Here is an 18,303-nt window from a genome sequence, read left to right as displayed (position 1 = left end):
TTGTTATTTCTTCCGAATGGTCAAAAGATAACATAAAGAGCGGAAGTTTTACTGAAATATATTTTCCATTTTCCTTCTTCCTTTTGATTTTATTTACAACATCTAAACATTTAAAGCCTTTGCTAATAAGCTCTTTTTTTATATCCTCTGGCTCACACGATGGATGGAGATTTCTAGCCATAACTTTAACTGGCCTCGTTAGTTTATTCTCATACGTGTGCCACTCCAGTCTAGCCTTATTTATAGCTTTTGTTAGTAATCTGTATTCATTTTCATTTTCCACATTTATTTTTAATTGGTCATTATTCATCATATTGACCTTAACGTTTATTCTTTCTTCTTTTAATATCTTAACTATGTAGGAATAGTTTTTAATGTTGCTCAATATAACCGGAGGAGGCTTGTGCTTTTTTGGATTTTCAGCCTTCATTTTAGGGCTGGTTTCATTATTTTTAACGACCGTATTGTGTAAACAATAGGTAGGTTATGTGATGGCAACAAATTTTGCATATTGAGTTTTCGGTGGGAATGCATTTCTCCATAGTAGGGAAGTGTAAATAAACTATTTTTAGCAACCTGTCGGTCCGTCGGTCTGTCGATCTGTCGGTCTGTCGGTCTGTCGGTCTGTGGGTCTATGTGTGCACGCGTGTATCTCAAGTTCTGCTTAACCGATTTTGACGAAATTTTATATGTAAGTTTATTTCCACCATGGCACGGATCGATCAACTTTTGGTATACATCAGGCCTCGGGAACTGCACTTTTTAGCGGGCCTGTTTTACATTTTTGAACATTTTGAAGAAAATATTCAACCGATTTACTTGAAATTTTATATATAAGCTCAGCGACCGTCCGCGAAAATTCCTATGTTTTGGAAGAAATCAGGCATCGGCAACTAGACGTTTACTACGGGGCAAATATACATTTTTGTGTATATAAAGAGAAATAATCAACCGATTTCATTGAAATTTAATATATGAATTCCTCGTATTAAAACAACGAACATATAAATTTTTTGGAAAGAAAACTGATCGGCGGGCCGGTTTTACATTTTTCACCATATCTACGGAACGAGTTCTGGTTGTTACCAAAACTAACTGGCGAGCATTTCAGGAAATTCTGGTGGCACAAAGCGAAATTTTACTAAGAGCCAAATTTACATTTTTCTAGGTATGTTAACTATAAGCCTTCTAATGTCCTAAAAATTGGAAATAAGTATTTAACAGACATTTTTATAATATTCTGTAACACTTTCATTTAACTAGACAATACACAATGCGGTCGGTTATGTGCTGACCACATCAGATTTTTTTAGCTGTTGTCTCTGAATTTATTTCAGGAGACTTTTCCATTTTTCGCTTCTTTGCATTATTCTGTTTTAGGATCCAGTAAGTTTCTCTTGTCAGTTCTTCCTCGTCGGTTTCGTATACGATAACTTCCGCATCTTTGTTTTTTTTTTCTGTTGATGCAGATTTTATTTGATTTTTTAAATCTACATTCTCTGCCTGTGATTTGCAGATCTCGTTTTGTAGCACCTTACAAAGACTCTCTAACTCGGTTATTCTCGAGTCCTGAGTCAACTTATTCTCCTGTGTAAGATGCCTTTTCATATTACGCTCTTGGGTTTTTATTTTTTTGTCTTCCACAAACTTATTAGACTTTTTCTCAGAGTTATAATCCTTAACTCTGTCCTTTTTCTCTGCAATCACCAATGGGGGTGGTCGTATGACCCCCGATCTCCTTCTAAATGGGTCCATCAACGCCGATCTACTATGCAATAAGTGGTCTCCCCAAGAATCTATGAGACCAGCTTCCGAAGAGTGTGGATTTTCCAGCATTATTGGATTACCACCTGGGGTATTCAATCCTTGTGTTTTGTTCATTGCATATGTTTGTTTTATTTCGGAGTTTTCTTCTCCTAGCCCTTGAGAATAATTCCCTCGTGCAAGGCAGCACATATAATTTCTGCCGTCCCTCAGGGATCAGTCGCAGACCAGAGAGCCGCTCATTGTGAATCCATCGAGTCTGGATTTTCAGTTGGATTTTAGTGGACTCTTACCACAAGCATATCTTACTGCGGATATTTCGTTGCCCGATCCGCCGGGAAAAAAAAAACAATGAATAAAACCAAAAATTTTTAAATCAATTCTGGGATACCAAACATCAGCAAAACATAAATACATTTTTAGTTTTTTGTCTTTATTTTGTTATTTTCACCCTCTCTCTTTTCTCATTTTCTAACAATTTTTTTGCTTCTGTTTGTTTGGCTTTTTTCGTTTTATTTTGGTGTATTAAATTATTCACATATTTAGCACTTGTAAAAGATACACATATGTACGTACCCACAGACATCTTTATATTCTCATATATATTCTCAATTTATTAATACATTCATACGTTGTATTCATACTTTTTGTTAAGAAATATGTTCTTATATTAGGTATTTCCGAATAAATTAGAAATGTTCATGGTGATTTGGGATGCTTGGAAAATAAAAATGATTAAATACCAAATACCTATATACAGAAATTATTTTATTTCGGTTTGAATAATAACAAAATTAAATTTAATGTTTTTAAAAACTAGAATAATAAATTAGGAGTAACAAAACATTTTTTAGGTAAAACAAAAATAGTAAATACTTAAAACAATTGTTTTTTAAAAAAACTTTTTGAATTCCCATTTTTTATTAACTACATAACATATTTACTTAAAAAAATTAAAATTTTGAATCCATTTGGATGGATCCAAAAAGCAGGCAATTGATGTATCCTTTTTATTGATTGGTCCAATTCCTTTTCCTAATGCTTGTATTCGTTCTTTGTACTACAAAAGTGCTTTATTGTTATCTCGTTCTTTGGAAAAATTAAGGTAGGTATAGTTTTACGTTCTTCTTTTCTCGTAGATTACTGTTTCTTATAGAAATGCAACCTTTGACGCTGCTTCTTCGGAGCATTTCTATTTATATAAACGTAATCAAATATATTATTATGTTTTATTTGAATATGCATACAACTAAAACTTTAAAAAGTACACCAAATCTTACCAATTTATTAAGCAATTTTTTTTTTGTAATAAACTTTAGTATATTATTTTTTCAAAAGTACTTTTATTTTATACTAAATATTACGACCAAAAACAAGTCTTTCGATTTAGTTAATAATTAATTTTCCCTAAATTATTCACTTAATTTAAATTTAAATTAAATTTTAAACAACAAATAAAATTATTTTGCCGTTTAGCGAACCTGGAATTTTTTTTTATGAACTGCTACTGAATAACGAAAGACTTAAAAAGTAACACCGTGTCTAATTCAAAATTAGCACCATATTTTGAAAAATTAGAAAATTTGTTATTATTAAAGAATCAGTTTTTGCTGTTTTTTTTTTCTACTTGTATTTCTGAGTTATTTCAATAGCCTGGAAATGTCGAAAGTGGAGTACAGGCCAATAAAATTCCTGAAGTAATTCAATTTTAAAATTTTTTCTGTTTTTTACTTATTTCACGGGGAGAAGGGGTAGCATGCGATTACAGAAGATGGGTTAGCAGTTACATCTGCCCAGCCTCTGCTACTCAACGCCAATTCTCACCTTCACGAGGTCCCCCCTGATAAGTTGAGCAACTCGTTCGAAAGATCTGGTCGCAAACCCAGGTGGAGTAGTTCGGGTCAACAAGCAAACGAGAATGGCGGGGTAAACACTATTGTTTACCGTGTAGCGTCTGTCCAACAATTGGCGGCTACGAGCGGGCGTCTGACTTGGAGCAAGCGGCTCGCTATATAAATGTGCAACTTACCTGGAAGAAGGTATAAAATTCGTCGAAACAATATGTGCAATGGATAAAACTTTAGGATTTATTACCCCAGGTGGTATGCCAACTCAGTTGGTAAATCCACCCTCTTCGGAGGTCGACCTCACGGATTCTGGGGGGGGTCATTTATTGCATAACATTGATGTAAATGATACACCGAAGTTTACTCAACTGGGTTCATTTTGTGGTAGGAGCACTAAGACCAAAAGAACCCCACCGTCAGCAGAAAGTGGTCCTGTAAGAACGCATGCTCTTGCACCTGGGACTGACAGCGTTACATCTGAAAATGTGCAGCTTAAGAAAAAGCTTAACGAAATAGAAGCCACGTTGACGTTATTTAAGAAGGAAATGGACGAACTCAAAATAGAAAACTCCTCATTGAAGGCCGCATTGAGGCTAGAAATTGAAACAAAGGCGTCAAAAAACCAAGAACATTTAAAAAACCTTAAAAACAATCTTTCCAGCGGAGATGATCTTTCCGGTTTTGACACCGACGGCTCAGCACGGACCATCAACACCACAAGAATTACAAAGAAGCGGAAAGCTAAATCGTCCCCGGAGATCAGCGCGAATGTAAGCAACGTTAAGGGAAATAGTAAAAGCTGCAACGGTAATACTAAGGATTGTGAGAAGGACTGCAACATGATAATGGCATTTTCGGCTAAAAACAACGATAAAATCCCCACCTCGAATAGCGACTTGACTAAAATTGATTCGCTTAACGCTAATGAAAATCAAATTGTCAACAATGTAGCCAAGGAAACCGAATGGATTTTGGTCGCTAGCAAAAAGAAGAAAACAAAAGTCTTATCAGCTAAATCGGTTAGAGTTGCCAATGAATTAACTAAGTCTTCAGCAGTTAACTTTTTAAATTCGCCGTTAAGTAATTTACCAGGTTCTATGGGGAAATTCACTCCAGAAACGTCAAATAAAAAAAACATGAAATCTCAAAGTAAAAATAATTTAGTCGTACCTAGCCCAGCCCTGTCTAGCACATGTAGGATGACGAGTCCAGGCTTACTTACCAACGTAGAAAGAGAGAAGCAACAAATAACCAAAAAACTAACTCCACCACCAATAATAATTAGTAACTTAGCCAACTACGTTGAAATTGAACAAAATTTAAAATCCAAAAACGTTAAATATAATGCCAAACTGTTAAATAACAACCAATTAAAAATAAATGTGGTCACAGATGATGATTACAGGAAAGCAACTGGACTCTTTAATGATATTCATCTGGAGTGGCACAGCTACGAAAATAAACAAACGAGACCTATCAGAGTAATGGTCAGAAATCTTCACCCCACTTGCAAACCAGAGGACATTAAACTGGAGCTGGAGGAAAATGGGTTCAAAATTCTTGATGTAACGAACAAAATAAAAAAATCATTAGTCAACGGTAAAAAGCACATAATCAATCTTCTTTTGTTCATGCTCACCTTTGACAACTCTGAAGATATTAAAAAAATTTACAAAATTGATGAATTATGTCATTTGAAAGTTAAGATCGAATCCTTGCGGTCAAATGGTTTGATACCACAGTGTAAGCGCTGCCAAAGGCATGGCCATACACAAAAATACTGTCAAAGACAACCAAATTGTATAGGATGTGGGGAAAATCACCACTCATCCTCCTGTACTAAACCGAAAAACACCCCTGCAAAATGCGCAAATTGTGGTGGCGATCATCCGGCCAACTATAGGGGTTGTACTGTTTCTAAGGAACTACAAAAAAGAAGAAACTCTTCAATTCAATCCAAGTCAGCAACAAAGTCTGTACAGCCTAGGTCTGAGCAAAAGTTCCAATATCAGAAAAGGGATACGAGAAGTTTTGCAAATATCGTTAAAAATAATATTCCTCAGACAACCAGTTCACACACAAATATTGACGATTCAACAATTAACAAAGAAGATATACCAAGCATGCTGCAAAACATTGTAAACATGATTCACAATCTTACATTGAGGGTTAACAATATTGAAAAATTTACGTCAGGTGCAATGATCCATCGAAACCAAAATGACCAGATACAACTTTAAAATAGCTATATGGAATGTCAACGGCCTAATGGAAAAACGTCACGAGCTTGAGGTTTTCCTCCACATGCAAAACATTGACGTGTGCTTGATCTCGGAAACTCATCTTACAAATCAATCATACATTAGCTTTAAGGGATACAATATTTACAGGACGTGCCATCCGGCGAATCAAGCAAATGGGGGTAGTGCAATATTAATAAAAGAAAATATTAGTCATGACCATGATTGTGGCATACAATTGGACGAAATACAACTCACGGTTGTAAGAGTAAGGGTAGATGGTAAGAATTTGAATGTGGGTGCCGTTTACTGCCCTCCTAAACATAATCTTAAGAAAGCTGATTATCTTTATTTACTGAACACCATGGGTGACAAATTCATAGTCGGCGGAGATTTCAACGCCAAGCACACAGACTGGGGCTCCAGATTAATAAGCACAAAGGGAAGGGAGCTCAGATCAGCAATCGCCGCAGCTGGGTGTAACTATCACTCCACCGGAAGACCAACATACTGGCCCTCGGATATGAATAGGACGCCTGATTTACTGGACTTTTTTATTTCCAAAAAGGTGGGCTCGAACTACATCGAAATTGACGAGAGTTATGACTTGAATTCTGATCACTCAGCTGTAATTCTCACACTCAGTAACACAGTTATAAGGGAAAAGGTCAAACTCTTCCTGACTAATAACTCCACTGATTGGGTTAAATTTCGATCAGAATTAGACAGTACAATTAATCTAAACATAAGTCTGAACTCGAAACTCGACTTGGAAGTAGCAGCGGAAAATTTTAACACATTGGTGCAAAAGGCCGCATGGAGTAGTACGCATATAGTCCAACAAAAAACAAAAGGAGTTAATTACCCACTAGAAATTAGAACCTTGGTTTTGGAAAAACGACGAGCAAGAAAGCGTTGGCAGCAAACCAGAGATCCGGCACACAAATTCATCCTGAATAGACTAACGGAAAACCTGAAAGAAGAAATTAAGTTAATTAAAGAACAGTCATTCAACAATTATATTGAGAATTTGTCACCCAAAGACAATTCAGAGCTTTCATTATGGAAGGCCACGAAGAAATTTGACAACCGCATCACGCATGTTCCCCCGATTCGTAAATCCGACAACTCATGGGCCAAATCCGACGCCGAAAAAGCGGAGGTTTTTGCAAATCATCTGGCCGAAATATTTACACCAAATGAGATTTATTCAAACGTGAACGTCGCATCTCCTCAAAATTCTGCTGATCAGGAAATAGGCGTAATAACCCATAAGGAGGTGTCACGCGAGATCAAAAAGAGTCTTAAAGCGAAGAAAGCTCCTGGTTTCGACTTAATAACATCTGAGGTGCTGAAAAACCTACCAGCTAGGGCTATTAAAATGCTAACTTACCTGTTTAACGCCGCCTTTAAACTGAAGTACGTTCTTACGTCCTGGAAAGTAGCTGAAGTCATCATGTTGCTGAAACCTGGCAAGCCGCAAAATGAGTATAAGTCATATCGCCCCATTTCTCTTCTCCCAGTGGTCTCTAAACTGTTTGAGAAACTGTTTCTGAGGAAGCTGAAAGTGTTGATTGAAGAAAGAAACGTTGTTCCAAACCATCAGTTCGGTTTTAGAGAAAAACACTCTACTGTAGAGCAGATCCATCGAATCACTGACGTAATAGAAAAGGCTCTGGAAGAAAAAGAGGTTTGTTCCGCGATGCTGATTGATGTAGCTCAGGCGTTTGATCGTGTATGGCACGAAGGATTAATCTACAAATTACATGACTTTCTACCAACTCAATTTGTCGAATTAATAAAATCGTATCTCAACGACAGACTATTTAGGGTAAGAGAAGGGGAAAATTTTTCGGAATTAAAAGAAATACATGCGGGGGTTCCACAAGGCAGCATACTGGGCCCACTATTGTTTGTTTTGTACACCAGTGACGTTCCTACTCCTCAAGGGGTCACCGTTGCTACCTTCGCAGATGATACAGCCTTACTAGCAGTTGACAAAAATTATTTAGATTCTTCTAAAAAATTGCAAAATGCAAATGACCAAATTTCAGAATGGACTACAAAGTGGAAAATAAAACTTAATGAGGCGAAGTCAACAAACATTAACTTTACAAATAGGCATATACACCAGAACGTTCCTATTTACCTAAATGGAGTACCTGTACCACACGAATCAACCGCAAAATACTTGGGCATGACACTTGATGTGAAATTAAAGTGGAAAGAACATGTTAAAATTAAGAGAAAAGAGCTGGATCAGAAATATAGAAAATTGTACTGGCTGATCGGTCGCAAATCAAAACTGTCAACGAAAAATAAGCTACTTGTCTATAATCAGGTGCTAAAACCAGTCTGGCTATATGGAATTCAACTTTGGGGCTGTGCCGCTAATCAACACATAAACATAATTCAACGTTTTCAAAACAAGGTCTTACGTAACATGGTGAATGCGCCATGGTACGTAAGAAACAGTGATTTACACCGGGATCTGAACATTCCCTGGGTCATCGACGAAATTAAAAGGCTTGCGATAAAGCATGCTGCTAAATTGGAGGAACATATTAACACGGAGGCATCGAAGTTGACCAATACATCCGGGATCACACGACGCCTGAAAAGAAAAAAGCCGTTGGACCTTCTTTAGCAACATATTGTCTACCAGAGGTTGCGTCAGTTCACCGTTGGGTGTCTGATGTTATAGTTAAAACATCTAGTAATAAGCTTACAACGAAAAACTGATGGTTGGCCCTAGGCCAGTTTTAGTTCAAATATAGGGGAAAAAAAAAAAAAAAAAAAAAACTTATTTCACGCATGCAATAGCATGCATAAATAGCAATATATGTACATACAGTTAATTGTACATTACTATGTAAGCAAATATTAAAATGTACATACGATTGAAATGTATATATTTTTAAAAGCAACTTTTAATACAGATATACATTTTACACTTAATGAACATTTGCATACACATATGTAAAGTCTATATCAACATTGCTTGCCTATTTTTCGCTCTATAATATTGTTTCTTAAGTTCTTAATAAAAAGCAAAAACAAAATCTGATGTGGTCAGCACATAGCAGACCGCAATATGTATTGTCTAGTTAAGTAAAAATGTTACAGAATATTATAAAAATGCCTGTTAAAGTTATATTACAAAAATGCATTAGTAATAGATTTATACCAATTTTTAGTTGAGTTAACATACCTAGAAAAATGTAAATTTAGCTCTTAGTAGAGTTTCACTTTGTGCTATCCGAATTTCCTGAAATGCTCGGCAGTTACTTTAGCAGTTAAGAACCAGAACTCAAGTGTCAAATCTCAAGAAATTCCATCAAGAAATTCCGTAGATATGGTAAAAAAAGGAAAAACCGCCCTCAGATCAGTTTCCGAGCCCTGATCTTTCCAAAAGTTGGTGGTTGCCATAGTCGTAATAAACTTGCGTATAAGATTTCATCAAAATCAGTTAAGCCGAACTTTTGTTCTTTTAATTTAGGTTCATATAATTAAAGAAAACACAAAAGATTTCTGTCACTTTATTTTTAATGTTTATTTGAGAATTAAAAAAAAAATAAAACACTATAAGTCAAATTTTATAATAATATTATTTATTATTTTTATTACGAATTTTTATTCTTTTTTCTGAATTTTTTCTTTTTATATTAATTCTTAATATAATATTATTTATTTTTTTACAAACAAAGAAAAATATAACTTCGCACTTAGCTTATGTTTGGTACTTACAAATAGGTGTTTTTATGTTTCTAACTCTCTTACGACTGACTTTTTTTAAAAAAGGAAAAATTAACCGGCGTCATAATTTTTCCTTACTTTTACAAAAAATATATTTAAAAACATTGATCGATATTTTTTTTTTAAATGGGAAATCAAATTGCTTATTCTAGTTTTTTAAAACAAAATTTATTACGGTAGACTTGTTGCGTAATAAGATAAGTGAAAAAAAATTAATTTTAATACCAAAATTCTATTTAGGTACAAAAAATTATTTTACTTTAAGAAATCTGATTCTTAGGACGTCTGGCTTAAGCCACCATGTGTGATTTAGAATAATTAAAACAAGAAAACAAAAAAAGAAAATAAAAGTTATTTTTGAAGTTTATTTTAGGAAGAGGATATTGTGTAATAGTTAAACAGAAAACGAAAGTATATTTTGGAGTATTGTATGTTGGATTTTTGGGTTATATTGGAAGAGGATATATAACTTGCACCAAAAGGCAGACACACCGACAGGTTGCTAAAAATAGTTTATTTACACTTCCCTATCATGGAGAAGTGCGTTCCCACCGACAACTCGATATGCAAAATTTGTTGCTATCACATAACCTACCTATTGTATACACAAAGCGGTGGCTAAAAAGAAAGAGAAGTTTATGATTACTTACTATACTCCACTACCCAAGAGGTCTCAACATTAATTTTTTCCATTTTGTCTTGCTGAAATGGGATACCAGAATCTTGGTGTATATGAAAAAATTACTATGAATAAAAACAACAAAAAGAACACAAAAATTTGGTATACACACAATTCTTTGCATTCTTTCAAGTTATACATATGTATGTATATGTATAGGTATACATAATACATATCTACATTCATAAATTCGAAATATTAATAAGATTATTATATGCATTTGTACGTACCGCTGCTTTTCGATATTTTTTCGTTTGAAATAATTGAAATTGTAAAATTTTGGAACTTTATATGTACATTATAGTTCCGTTCGTACAATAGGGAAGGCTGTAAATACTTAATCGCTTGAATTTAAAGTTCTTATGCTGTAATAAACACACATGATTAAAATGGCATGCAAAACATATAAATATAAATTTAATTTAAAAGAAAGATTAGAAAAGTGTGTTATTTCGAATTGCTTTCAAAAACGAAATTCCAATAATAATTTTAAACTTTTTAAATTTCCTAAGCGAAAAAATATTTTGAATATTTGGCCTTCTAATTGTAATCTGAAACAAGAAAAAATAAAAAATAAATTCATATGTAATAAGCATTTTAATTCAGATTGCATTGGAACTAAATATTTGAAAAAAAATGCAATTCCAACTATTTTTGACTGGGAGCCTAAATATAGGGAGATTCCTGAAAATTTATTGAGTTTTCCTAATACTAAATTAAAAAAATGTTGTGCCAAGGAATGTACTAACTGTAATAGGACCCATAAAATATTTAAATTTCCCACCGATTTCACTTTAAAGCAAACTTGGTTAGAAAACTGTGGATTTAATTCAAGTTTTTCCACTCAAAATAAATATATATGCTCCAAACATTTTATTTTAAATAACAGATATTTTAAAGAAAAAACTTAGAAAAAAAGCAGTACCCTTACTTAATCTATTCAATCCAAAGTTTATTTTTGAATTTAACGACGAAGACAATGATTTAATTAAAAAGAAATATCTAACTTTGTACCACTTTCGATTTCATGAAAACTGTCGAAAGATTCTACTATTTTATATATTACAGTTCACATTATAAACGTTTCACGTAAATGATAATTATTGTAATAAAAATTTACATAATTTTCGTAATATCATATTCATATAATATACATTAATACATACATATATAATTATAATATATACATATTTCTATAATGGCACAAATTTTTGTCTTTTTAAAATTTAACATTTTTTGTTTGATCTTTATTTGTATTGTATACCTACGTATACATACATTCAAATAATCATAAAAAAAAATCAAGATATCGTAAATAAAATCATTGTTCAATTGAGGAACGATATTCTTTGTTTTTCGTTTTTTCTTTTTTCTACGTTCATATTTTTTCATATACACCAAGATTCTGGTACCTAGTTTTCATGTTTGAATTTTTTCCATTTGTTCGGCTTGAATATTCTTCAATTACTTATTTTTCTATGCCATAACTCACAGAGAGTAAATTATTTTTGTTAGTCTTTTTTCATGTAATACTTTATGCTTTGTCAATGTTTCGTTCCTGATTATAAAAATTTTCTTTTGTTCGTGTTGATCTTGTAATTATAATGTCTTTGCTGAAACCTAAAAATTTTTAAATTAAAATGAAATTCAGAGGTTTCTGAACGAGAGATCGAAAATTCAATTTTCAACTCGAAATTTTAACTTTTAACTAATTTTGATTAAATATACTTTCGATAAGAGAAGTAAATAATGAAAAACACTGAAGAAGAAACAATTATGCTATATTTATGCATATTTGTGCATATACATAAATTAAATAAAAATTTTAATAGATTTTAAATATGAATTTTAATTTAAATTAAGATTAGATTTTATATATTAAATAATTATAAAAATCCAAAAGCAGCATGATTGTTATAGCAATTATATTGCATAAATAGTTATACAGTGTGTTTCCATAAAGTGGCAAATAATTCCATTGATGATTCTTTGATCAATTTTGAGGGAGGGGATGCTGCAAATATACTCGTTTTCGAGCAACAGCCTGTTGAAAAAAAGCTACCAGATTTTTCCTGCATACAAATAAATGTTTATAGCTTCCGAACCATGCGACATAGTGTAACCGTAGTTTTTTGATCTGTGTCATAGTTTTCTAGATAGAGCTCGTCAGTCATGATTTCCTTTTTTTTGTTTGATATTATAAAAAATTCGAAATTTCTCGAAATTTGTGTTATTTTTTTTTTGTTTTAATTTTTTCGTTGCGCCGCAATAAGATCTAAAAATTAACCCATATAACATTTTGCTCTATCTCTCATAGTTTTTCCCGTAAAACGTGTTAAATGTGTTTAAAACATGCGAAAAATGCCTATTTCATACATTTCATGCAAACATAACATTCAAAAATATTTTTTTAGTTTAATATGTATAATAAGAAAGTTGTATTACAAATTTATATTTAATTTGAATAAATAACTTATTAACTTTATTTAATTACATATCTATTTGATATAATTGCATATTCATATTAATTTAGTTTATATAAGTTAATGTTTTTCCTTATATGTTTATAAAAAAGAACAATTTTGTTAATTTCTCGCACGGGCTTACACGCCGGTGCTTGTTTATTTATTTCTAATAAAATACTAATCAGATTTACTTAAAAGCTAACAATATTTATAATTTTATAAAATGTGCAATCAGCACATTTTACATGGGAAAAATAATTTTATTTAACTTAACTTTAAAATTAAGCAAAGTGCAATATGAGATTTTTATTTTGAATATTTGTCTGGGAATAATTTTGTAATATGAATATTGTTAAATATTTATGGGAACAGAAGTTTTAGCTAACGTTGTTAACTTATATATAATAGCATTATATGATAATTAATAAATCACCATAACATTCATATACGAGGACTAAAATATTCAATCACATTAAATCTTGAAAAAGCAAAAACATAAATATATAATATAAAATGTATAAATATTTATGTGTTTATATTGAAAAATATTTTAATTTTTTTAGTTAAGGTTTCTTCCAGTTATTTTTACCGACCGTATTGTGTAAACAATAGGTAGGTTATGTGATGGCAGCAAATTTTGCATATCGAGTTTTCGGTGGGAATGCATTTCTCCATAGTAGGGAAGTGTAAGTAAACTATTTTTAGCAACCTGTTGGTTCGTCGGTCTGTCGGTCTGTCGATCTGTCGGTCTGTCGGTCTGTGGGTCTGTGTGTGCATGCGTGTATCTCAAGTTCTGCTTAACCGATTTTGATGAAATTTTATATGTAAGATTATTTCCACCATGGCACGGATCGATCAACTTTTGGGATATATCAGGCCTCGGGAACTGCACTTTTTAGCGGGCCTGTTTTACATTTTTGAACATTTTTAAGAAAGTATTCACCCGATTTACTTGAAATTTCATATATAAGCTTTTCTCGACCGTCCGCAAAAATTCCTAACTTTTGGAAGAAATCAGGCATCAGCAACTGGACGTTTACTACGGGCCAAATAAACATTTATGCGTATATAAAGGGAAATAATCAACCGATCTCATTGAAATTTAATACTTGAATTCCTCGTATTAAAGCAATGTACATATAAATTTTTTGGAAAGATCAGGGCTCGAAAACTGATTTTACATTTTTCACCTTATCTACGGAACGAAGTGATGAAATCTCTTGAAATTTAATATTTGAGTTCTGGTTAACTGGCCAGCATTTCAGGGAATTCGGGCAGCACAAAGCGAAACTCTACTAAGAGCCAAATTTACATTTTTTTAGGTATGTTAACTATAAGCTTACTAATGACCTAGAAATTGAAAGGAAGTATTTTAAAGACATTTTTATAATATTCTGTAACTCTTTCATTTAACTAGACAATATACAATGCGGTCGGTTATGTGCTGACCACATCAGATTTTTTATTCTTAGTTTCGTTGGAAATTCTTCCTGTTATTTTTTATTCTTAGTTGGATTTATGAAAGTACTGCCAGTAAGCTCTTTCTTATTGAAGTGCCAGCAAAATATTAGTGATTTTAAACCTACTTAACTTTGAAAGCTTAATAAATACTTTTGTAACAAAATGCTAATATTTTTTCAATTGCTGAATTACAAGTATATTATGAAAAACATCGAACTTCAATTGTTAAAATCAAAATAATTTAAAAGAACTTTTTTTCAGATTAGCAACGGTTATGTATTACAAATTCAAATGCCAGGTAATAAATCATGTTATTATATTAATTTCAATGACTTCTTAATTATAAATTGAAGTGCAACATTTCAATGATAGTACTTTCATTATTTTGTATTTCTCACTCTGGTGAAAACGGAATGGAAGATTTACATGCATGTTTGGTCATGGTAAAATGAAGTAAAATTGCGGTGAATGGGCTTACTCCTCTTTCCTACCCACCCACCGATATATTAAAATTAACATTTGCAGTAGTAGTTTGCAAGGCCTAGTAAGGCTGGGAAAGGGCTCGTTGGAAAGGTGTCGGTGGAAACTTTAAACGTGCGAGTTACGGCTGTATACACATCTATTCATTGTTTAAAAGTGATGCGAGCAAAACCTATAACTTAAGTAAATTCTGGTCACATTTCGCAATATTGTGTCTAAATTTGAAGCAACTCTTGAACAAAACTTGACGGCAATAACTTTTGAGCATATATAAAAATTGAGTTTTTACCGAGCTAGTGCCTTGGTTTCATACACATACATAACTAGATAGGTTTACTTTATTTGTATTCAATTTACTCTTTAAACTAATTAAAGGCAGAGGAATCCTGCGTATGTTTACATAAAAATTTACTATGTAATGTAAATATGAGCATATAAAAATATGTCTATGCATATAAGCATGAATAATATATTTTTGCATATTTAATATATTTGCGTCTTAAGTTTAGTTCCCTTGTTTGCAGAAAGGTCTTTTAAAAGAATTTAAAGTTCGCAAAATTCAGTTACGAATGAAAGCTGCCATAATTTTTCACAACACGACTTCCATGTTCATCGAGCTGTCGTCACGCACACAATAAAATTAGTGACTCTTGTCAATTTAAAATATTAATTTGATTATAGATCTGTGTGGTACAAGAAAGTTTTTAAAAGCTTTATAAAGTTTTTGCATGCAAAGCGTCTGGGATAATACTTTTTAAACAAAAATGAGAGAAAATGATGACACTCTCATTTTCTTAATGTTTAAAGTTCCTTAAAGTTTTGTAAAGTAAAATTTAGTGTTTTAAAAACTTTAAAAATCTTACGGCTGTCGTAACACATCTTTTCTTGGTTATGTCGGAAGGATTAATTTTGTGAAAAAAAATCAACATCAACAATAACTTCTTTTTTCAAAACTCTTCAATTAAAAATAAAATAACCAAAATGGGTTCACAAAGGGTTTTTTCTAAGTTTCACACTTATATAATCCAAAATCAAAATTTGCGGTTTTTGTTATAACCAAAAAATATTTGTTTAATCACATATTTATAAAGTTGTTAGGAGTTTTTTCAAGTTTTCCGTCTGGTTTATTTTTTTTTTTTAAATGAAAATTTTTGCGACAAATTGTTTCTCTTTTTAAAGTTAAGTTGTTTCTCTTTTTAAAGTTATTTAAAAATAAATAATAAGAAAAAGTTTTTATTATCCATAATATCGTATTTGTATTACTACTGCAAGTAATACAAATAAGGTATTATTGAACACAAGCAGTGAACGCACCTGTTCAGTACCTTTTTTCATTTCATCTATATCGGAAATTATAGTATTTGACTATAACCCTGTTCTTAGCGCTTGATGTTACCAATTTTAGAATGTTCCTAAGAGTTTGATTAAAAAACAATTAGTATTACATGTCTATGTATAAATTTATGTAAGTATTATAGTTGAATTAAGATATTAACTATTATATTACAAATATCAGTATACGGCACATCGTAAAAGAGATCTGTATAATTTTTATCCGGTCTGTTTTCTTACAATTATCACCTTGTGGCTTTAGATCCGACCGAAATCAATATTAAACGCAAAACAAAAATTTTAACGCAAAACAAAAAATTTTGAAAAAATTTCGTAAAGCTTACACTTCTTATTAAACCTAAACATTGAAGTATGCAATATCCAACAATAATAATACAAGCGAGCATACTGCAGTTTTAATATGGCGCTAGTATTAAATTTCTTTCTTTGTTGTATGGATATTTGTTGACTTTGCTTATTTAAAAGAAACTAAAATCCTTTTTTCATTTTAACATCTGCAATAAAACCATTTATGTTTTTTACTAAAATGTATAAAAAAAATTTTAGGGCATACTGTAGGTGACTGTTTGCGAGAAGATTTAATAAAAGATCTCAAACTAATAGAAAATTTATGTCAGGAATATGATGTAATTTTCTTATTAACAGATTCAAGAGAAAGCCGTTGGTTACCCACCGTTCTTGGAACATTCTATAAAAAGGTAGTTATTTTCAAAAATCTCCAAAATTTTAAATTTTATGGTACAGAAATTTGTAGATTGTAATAAACGTGGCATTGGGTTTTGACAGTTATTTGGTTATGAGACATGGAAGTAACATATATGATAACATAACCACTATTAAACCTGAAGACATTAATGATTTAAAATGTATTAATGGAGCGGATCTCGGATGTTACTTTTGCCAGGACATAACTGCACCTGGTGATGTGCGTAAGTGAATTTTTGCCATATTGTATTTAAATAAAAATGCATTTTTAGTCAATGAAAGACAGAACGTTAGATCAACAGTGCACTGTAACAAGGCCCGGGGTTTCAAACATAGCTTCGAGCTATGCAGTTGAATTGTTAGTAGCTTTGCTACATCATAAAGATAAAAATTCGGCACCAGCTTATTTCTCTCTTTCTGGAAAATCGCAAGAAGCAGTTCCGGAAGGATACTTTGGAATATTACCACATTCAATAAGAGGTACCTTAGGAACATTCGAAAATATTATGCCTGCAACAAGAAAATTTTCGCAATGTATAGCGTGTTCCGATGTAAGTCAGAAAAACATCTTTCAACTCGTTAACTTAATTCTGATACTTTCAGATAATTTTGAACGAGTATCGAAACCGCAATATTGACTTTCTGCTGGATGTTTTTAATTCAGCACAATATTTACTTGATCTCACAGGAATATCTGAGTTTGAAGATCTGGACAATAACGTAAAATTGTTTTGCAATCTTAGGAGTGTGCAAAATTGCTTAATATTATATATTTTTATGAATTCGTAGATTATTGAGTGTGATGATGATGATTGGGAAGAATAATTTACCAGTCCCACTTGGATCTTTTACATTTAAAAAATCTAACTGTCAAATAGAGCTTCATTGGATTCTTTTGGTTGCAGCTTTTCCATTATAAATTTAAATGTACTATATTTTAAGAAAGTCATTATTAAAGAATGCAAAATCAAGGCAAAATTAATGTACTTAATTATTATTTTAAATTGTTTTTTAAAGTTCAAGAAAAAATGGAAGTTATATTGGTCTAATGATGAAAAATTGATAGGAGCCAAAAACCGCACTGTCACCTCCTAGGGTGGGCCCCGGTAATGGCGGAGGATAAAGGGGTGATTGAAACGATCAAAGTTACGTTCGTGTCGTGGTCATGTCTCGCGGCGAGGCTCTTACTTTGTGAGTTTCAGCCCTATATCTATACGTCAGCTGACGACAGGCGTCCCAAGTCAAGGTGAAACAGCATATACCGATGACTGCGTGGCTAACGGGGAGCTTAGTCGTTAGTATGCGGACTCTGGATACCAGGCGCCCTCCAGTTTAAACGAGCCTTCTCATGGTACCCCGGGCTCTGCCATGGGTGACTTTTTCCCGCGCTATTTCTGGGACCAAAATGGAAAACATAAACAATAACAGCAAAAACAGCAACTACAAAAACAACAACTGTGACAAACACAACAACTGCAACAACAACAACAACGACAACAACAACAACAGTGACAATTACAACAACAACAACAATACTAAGGACAACATAAACC

General features: G+C 32.4%; 1 protein-coding gene across 3 annotated transcripts in view; it reads left to right on the top strand.

The window, feature by feature from the left end:
* The window catches only part of LOC129614895 (ubiquitin-like modifier-activating enzyme atg7), a 39,542-nt gene extending 21,821 nt beyond the window's left edge, over positions 1-17,721 (top strand). For 2 of the 3 annotated variants that reach the window (XM_055529856.1, XM_055529855.1), the window contains exons 7-12: positions 14,474-14,510; positions 16,592-16,743; positions 16,800-16,970; positions 17,023-17,301; positions 17,354-17,470; positions 17,540-17,721. In XM_055529856.1, coding sequence (XP_055385831.1) covers positions 14,474-14,510; positions 16,592-16,743; positions 16,800-16,970; positions 17,023-17,301; positions 17,354-17,470; positions 17,540-17,575 — 792 coding nt within the window. In that variant the 3' untranslated portion in view covers positions 17,576-17,721. Of the gene's footprint in view, positions 1-14,473; positions 14,511-16,591; positions 16,744-16,799; positions 16,975-17,022; positions 17,302-17,353; positions 17,471-17,539 lie in introns of those variants that run through there. The other variant, XM_055529857.1, reaches the window with a different exon arrangement.
* The last annotated feature ends 582 nt before the right edge of the window (positions 17,722-18,303 follow it).

This window comes from Condylostylus longicornis, unplaced genomic scaffold (assembly GCF_029603195.1).
Source record: "Condylostylus longicornis isolate FDR11 unplaced genomic scaffold, ASM2960319v2 ptg000126l, whole genome shotgun sequence".
NCBI lineage: Eukaryota > Metazoa > Arthropoda > Insecta > Diptera > Dolichopodidae > Condylostylus > Condylostylus longicornis.
This window is presented reverse-complemented; position numbering and strand designations above follow the sequence as displayed.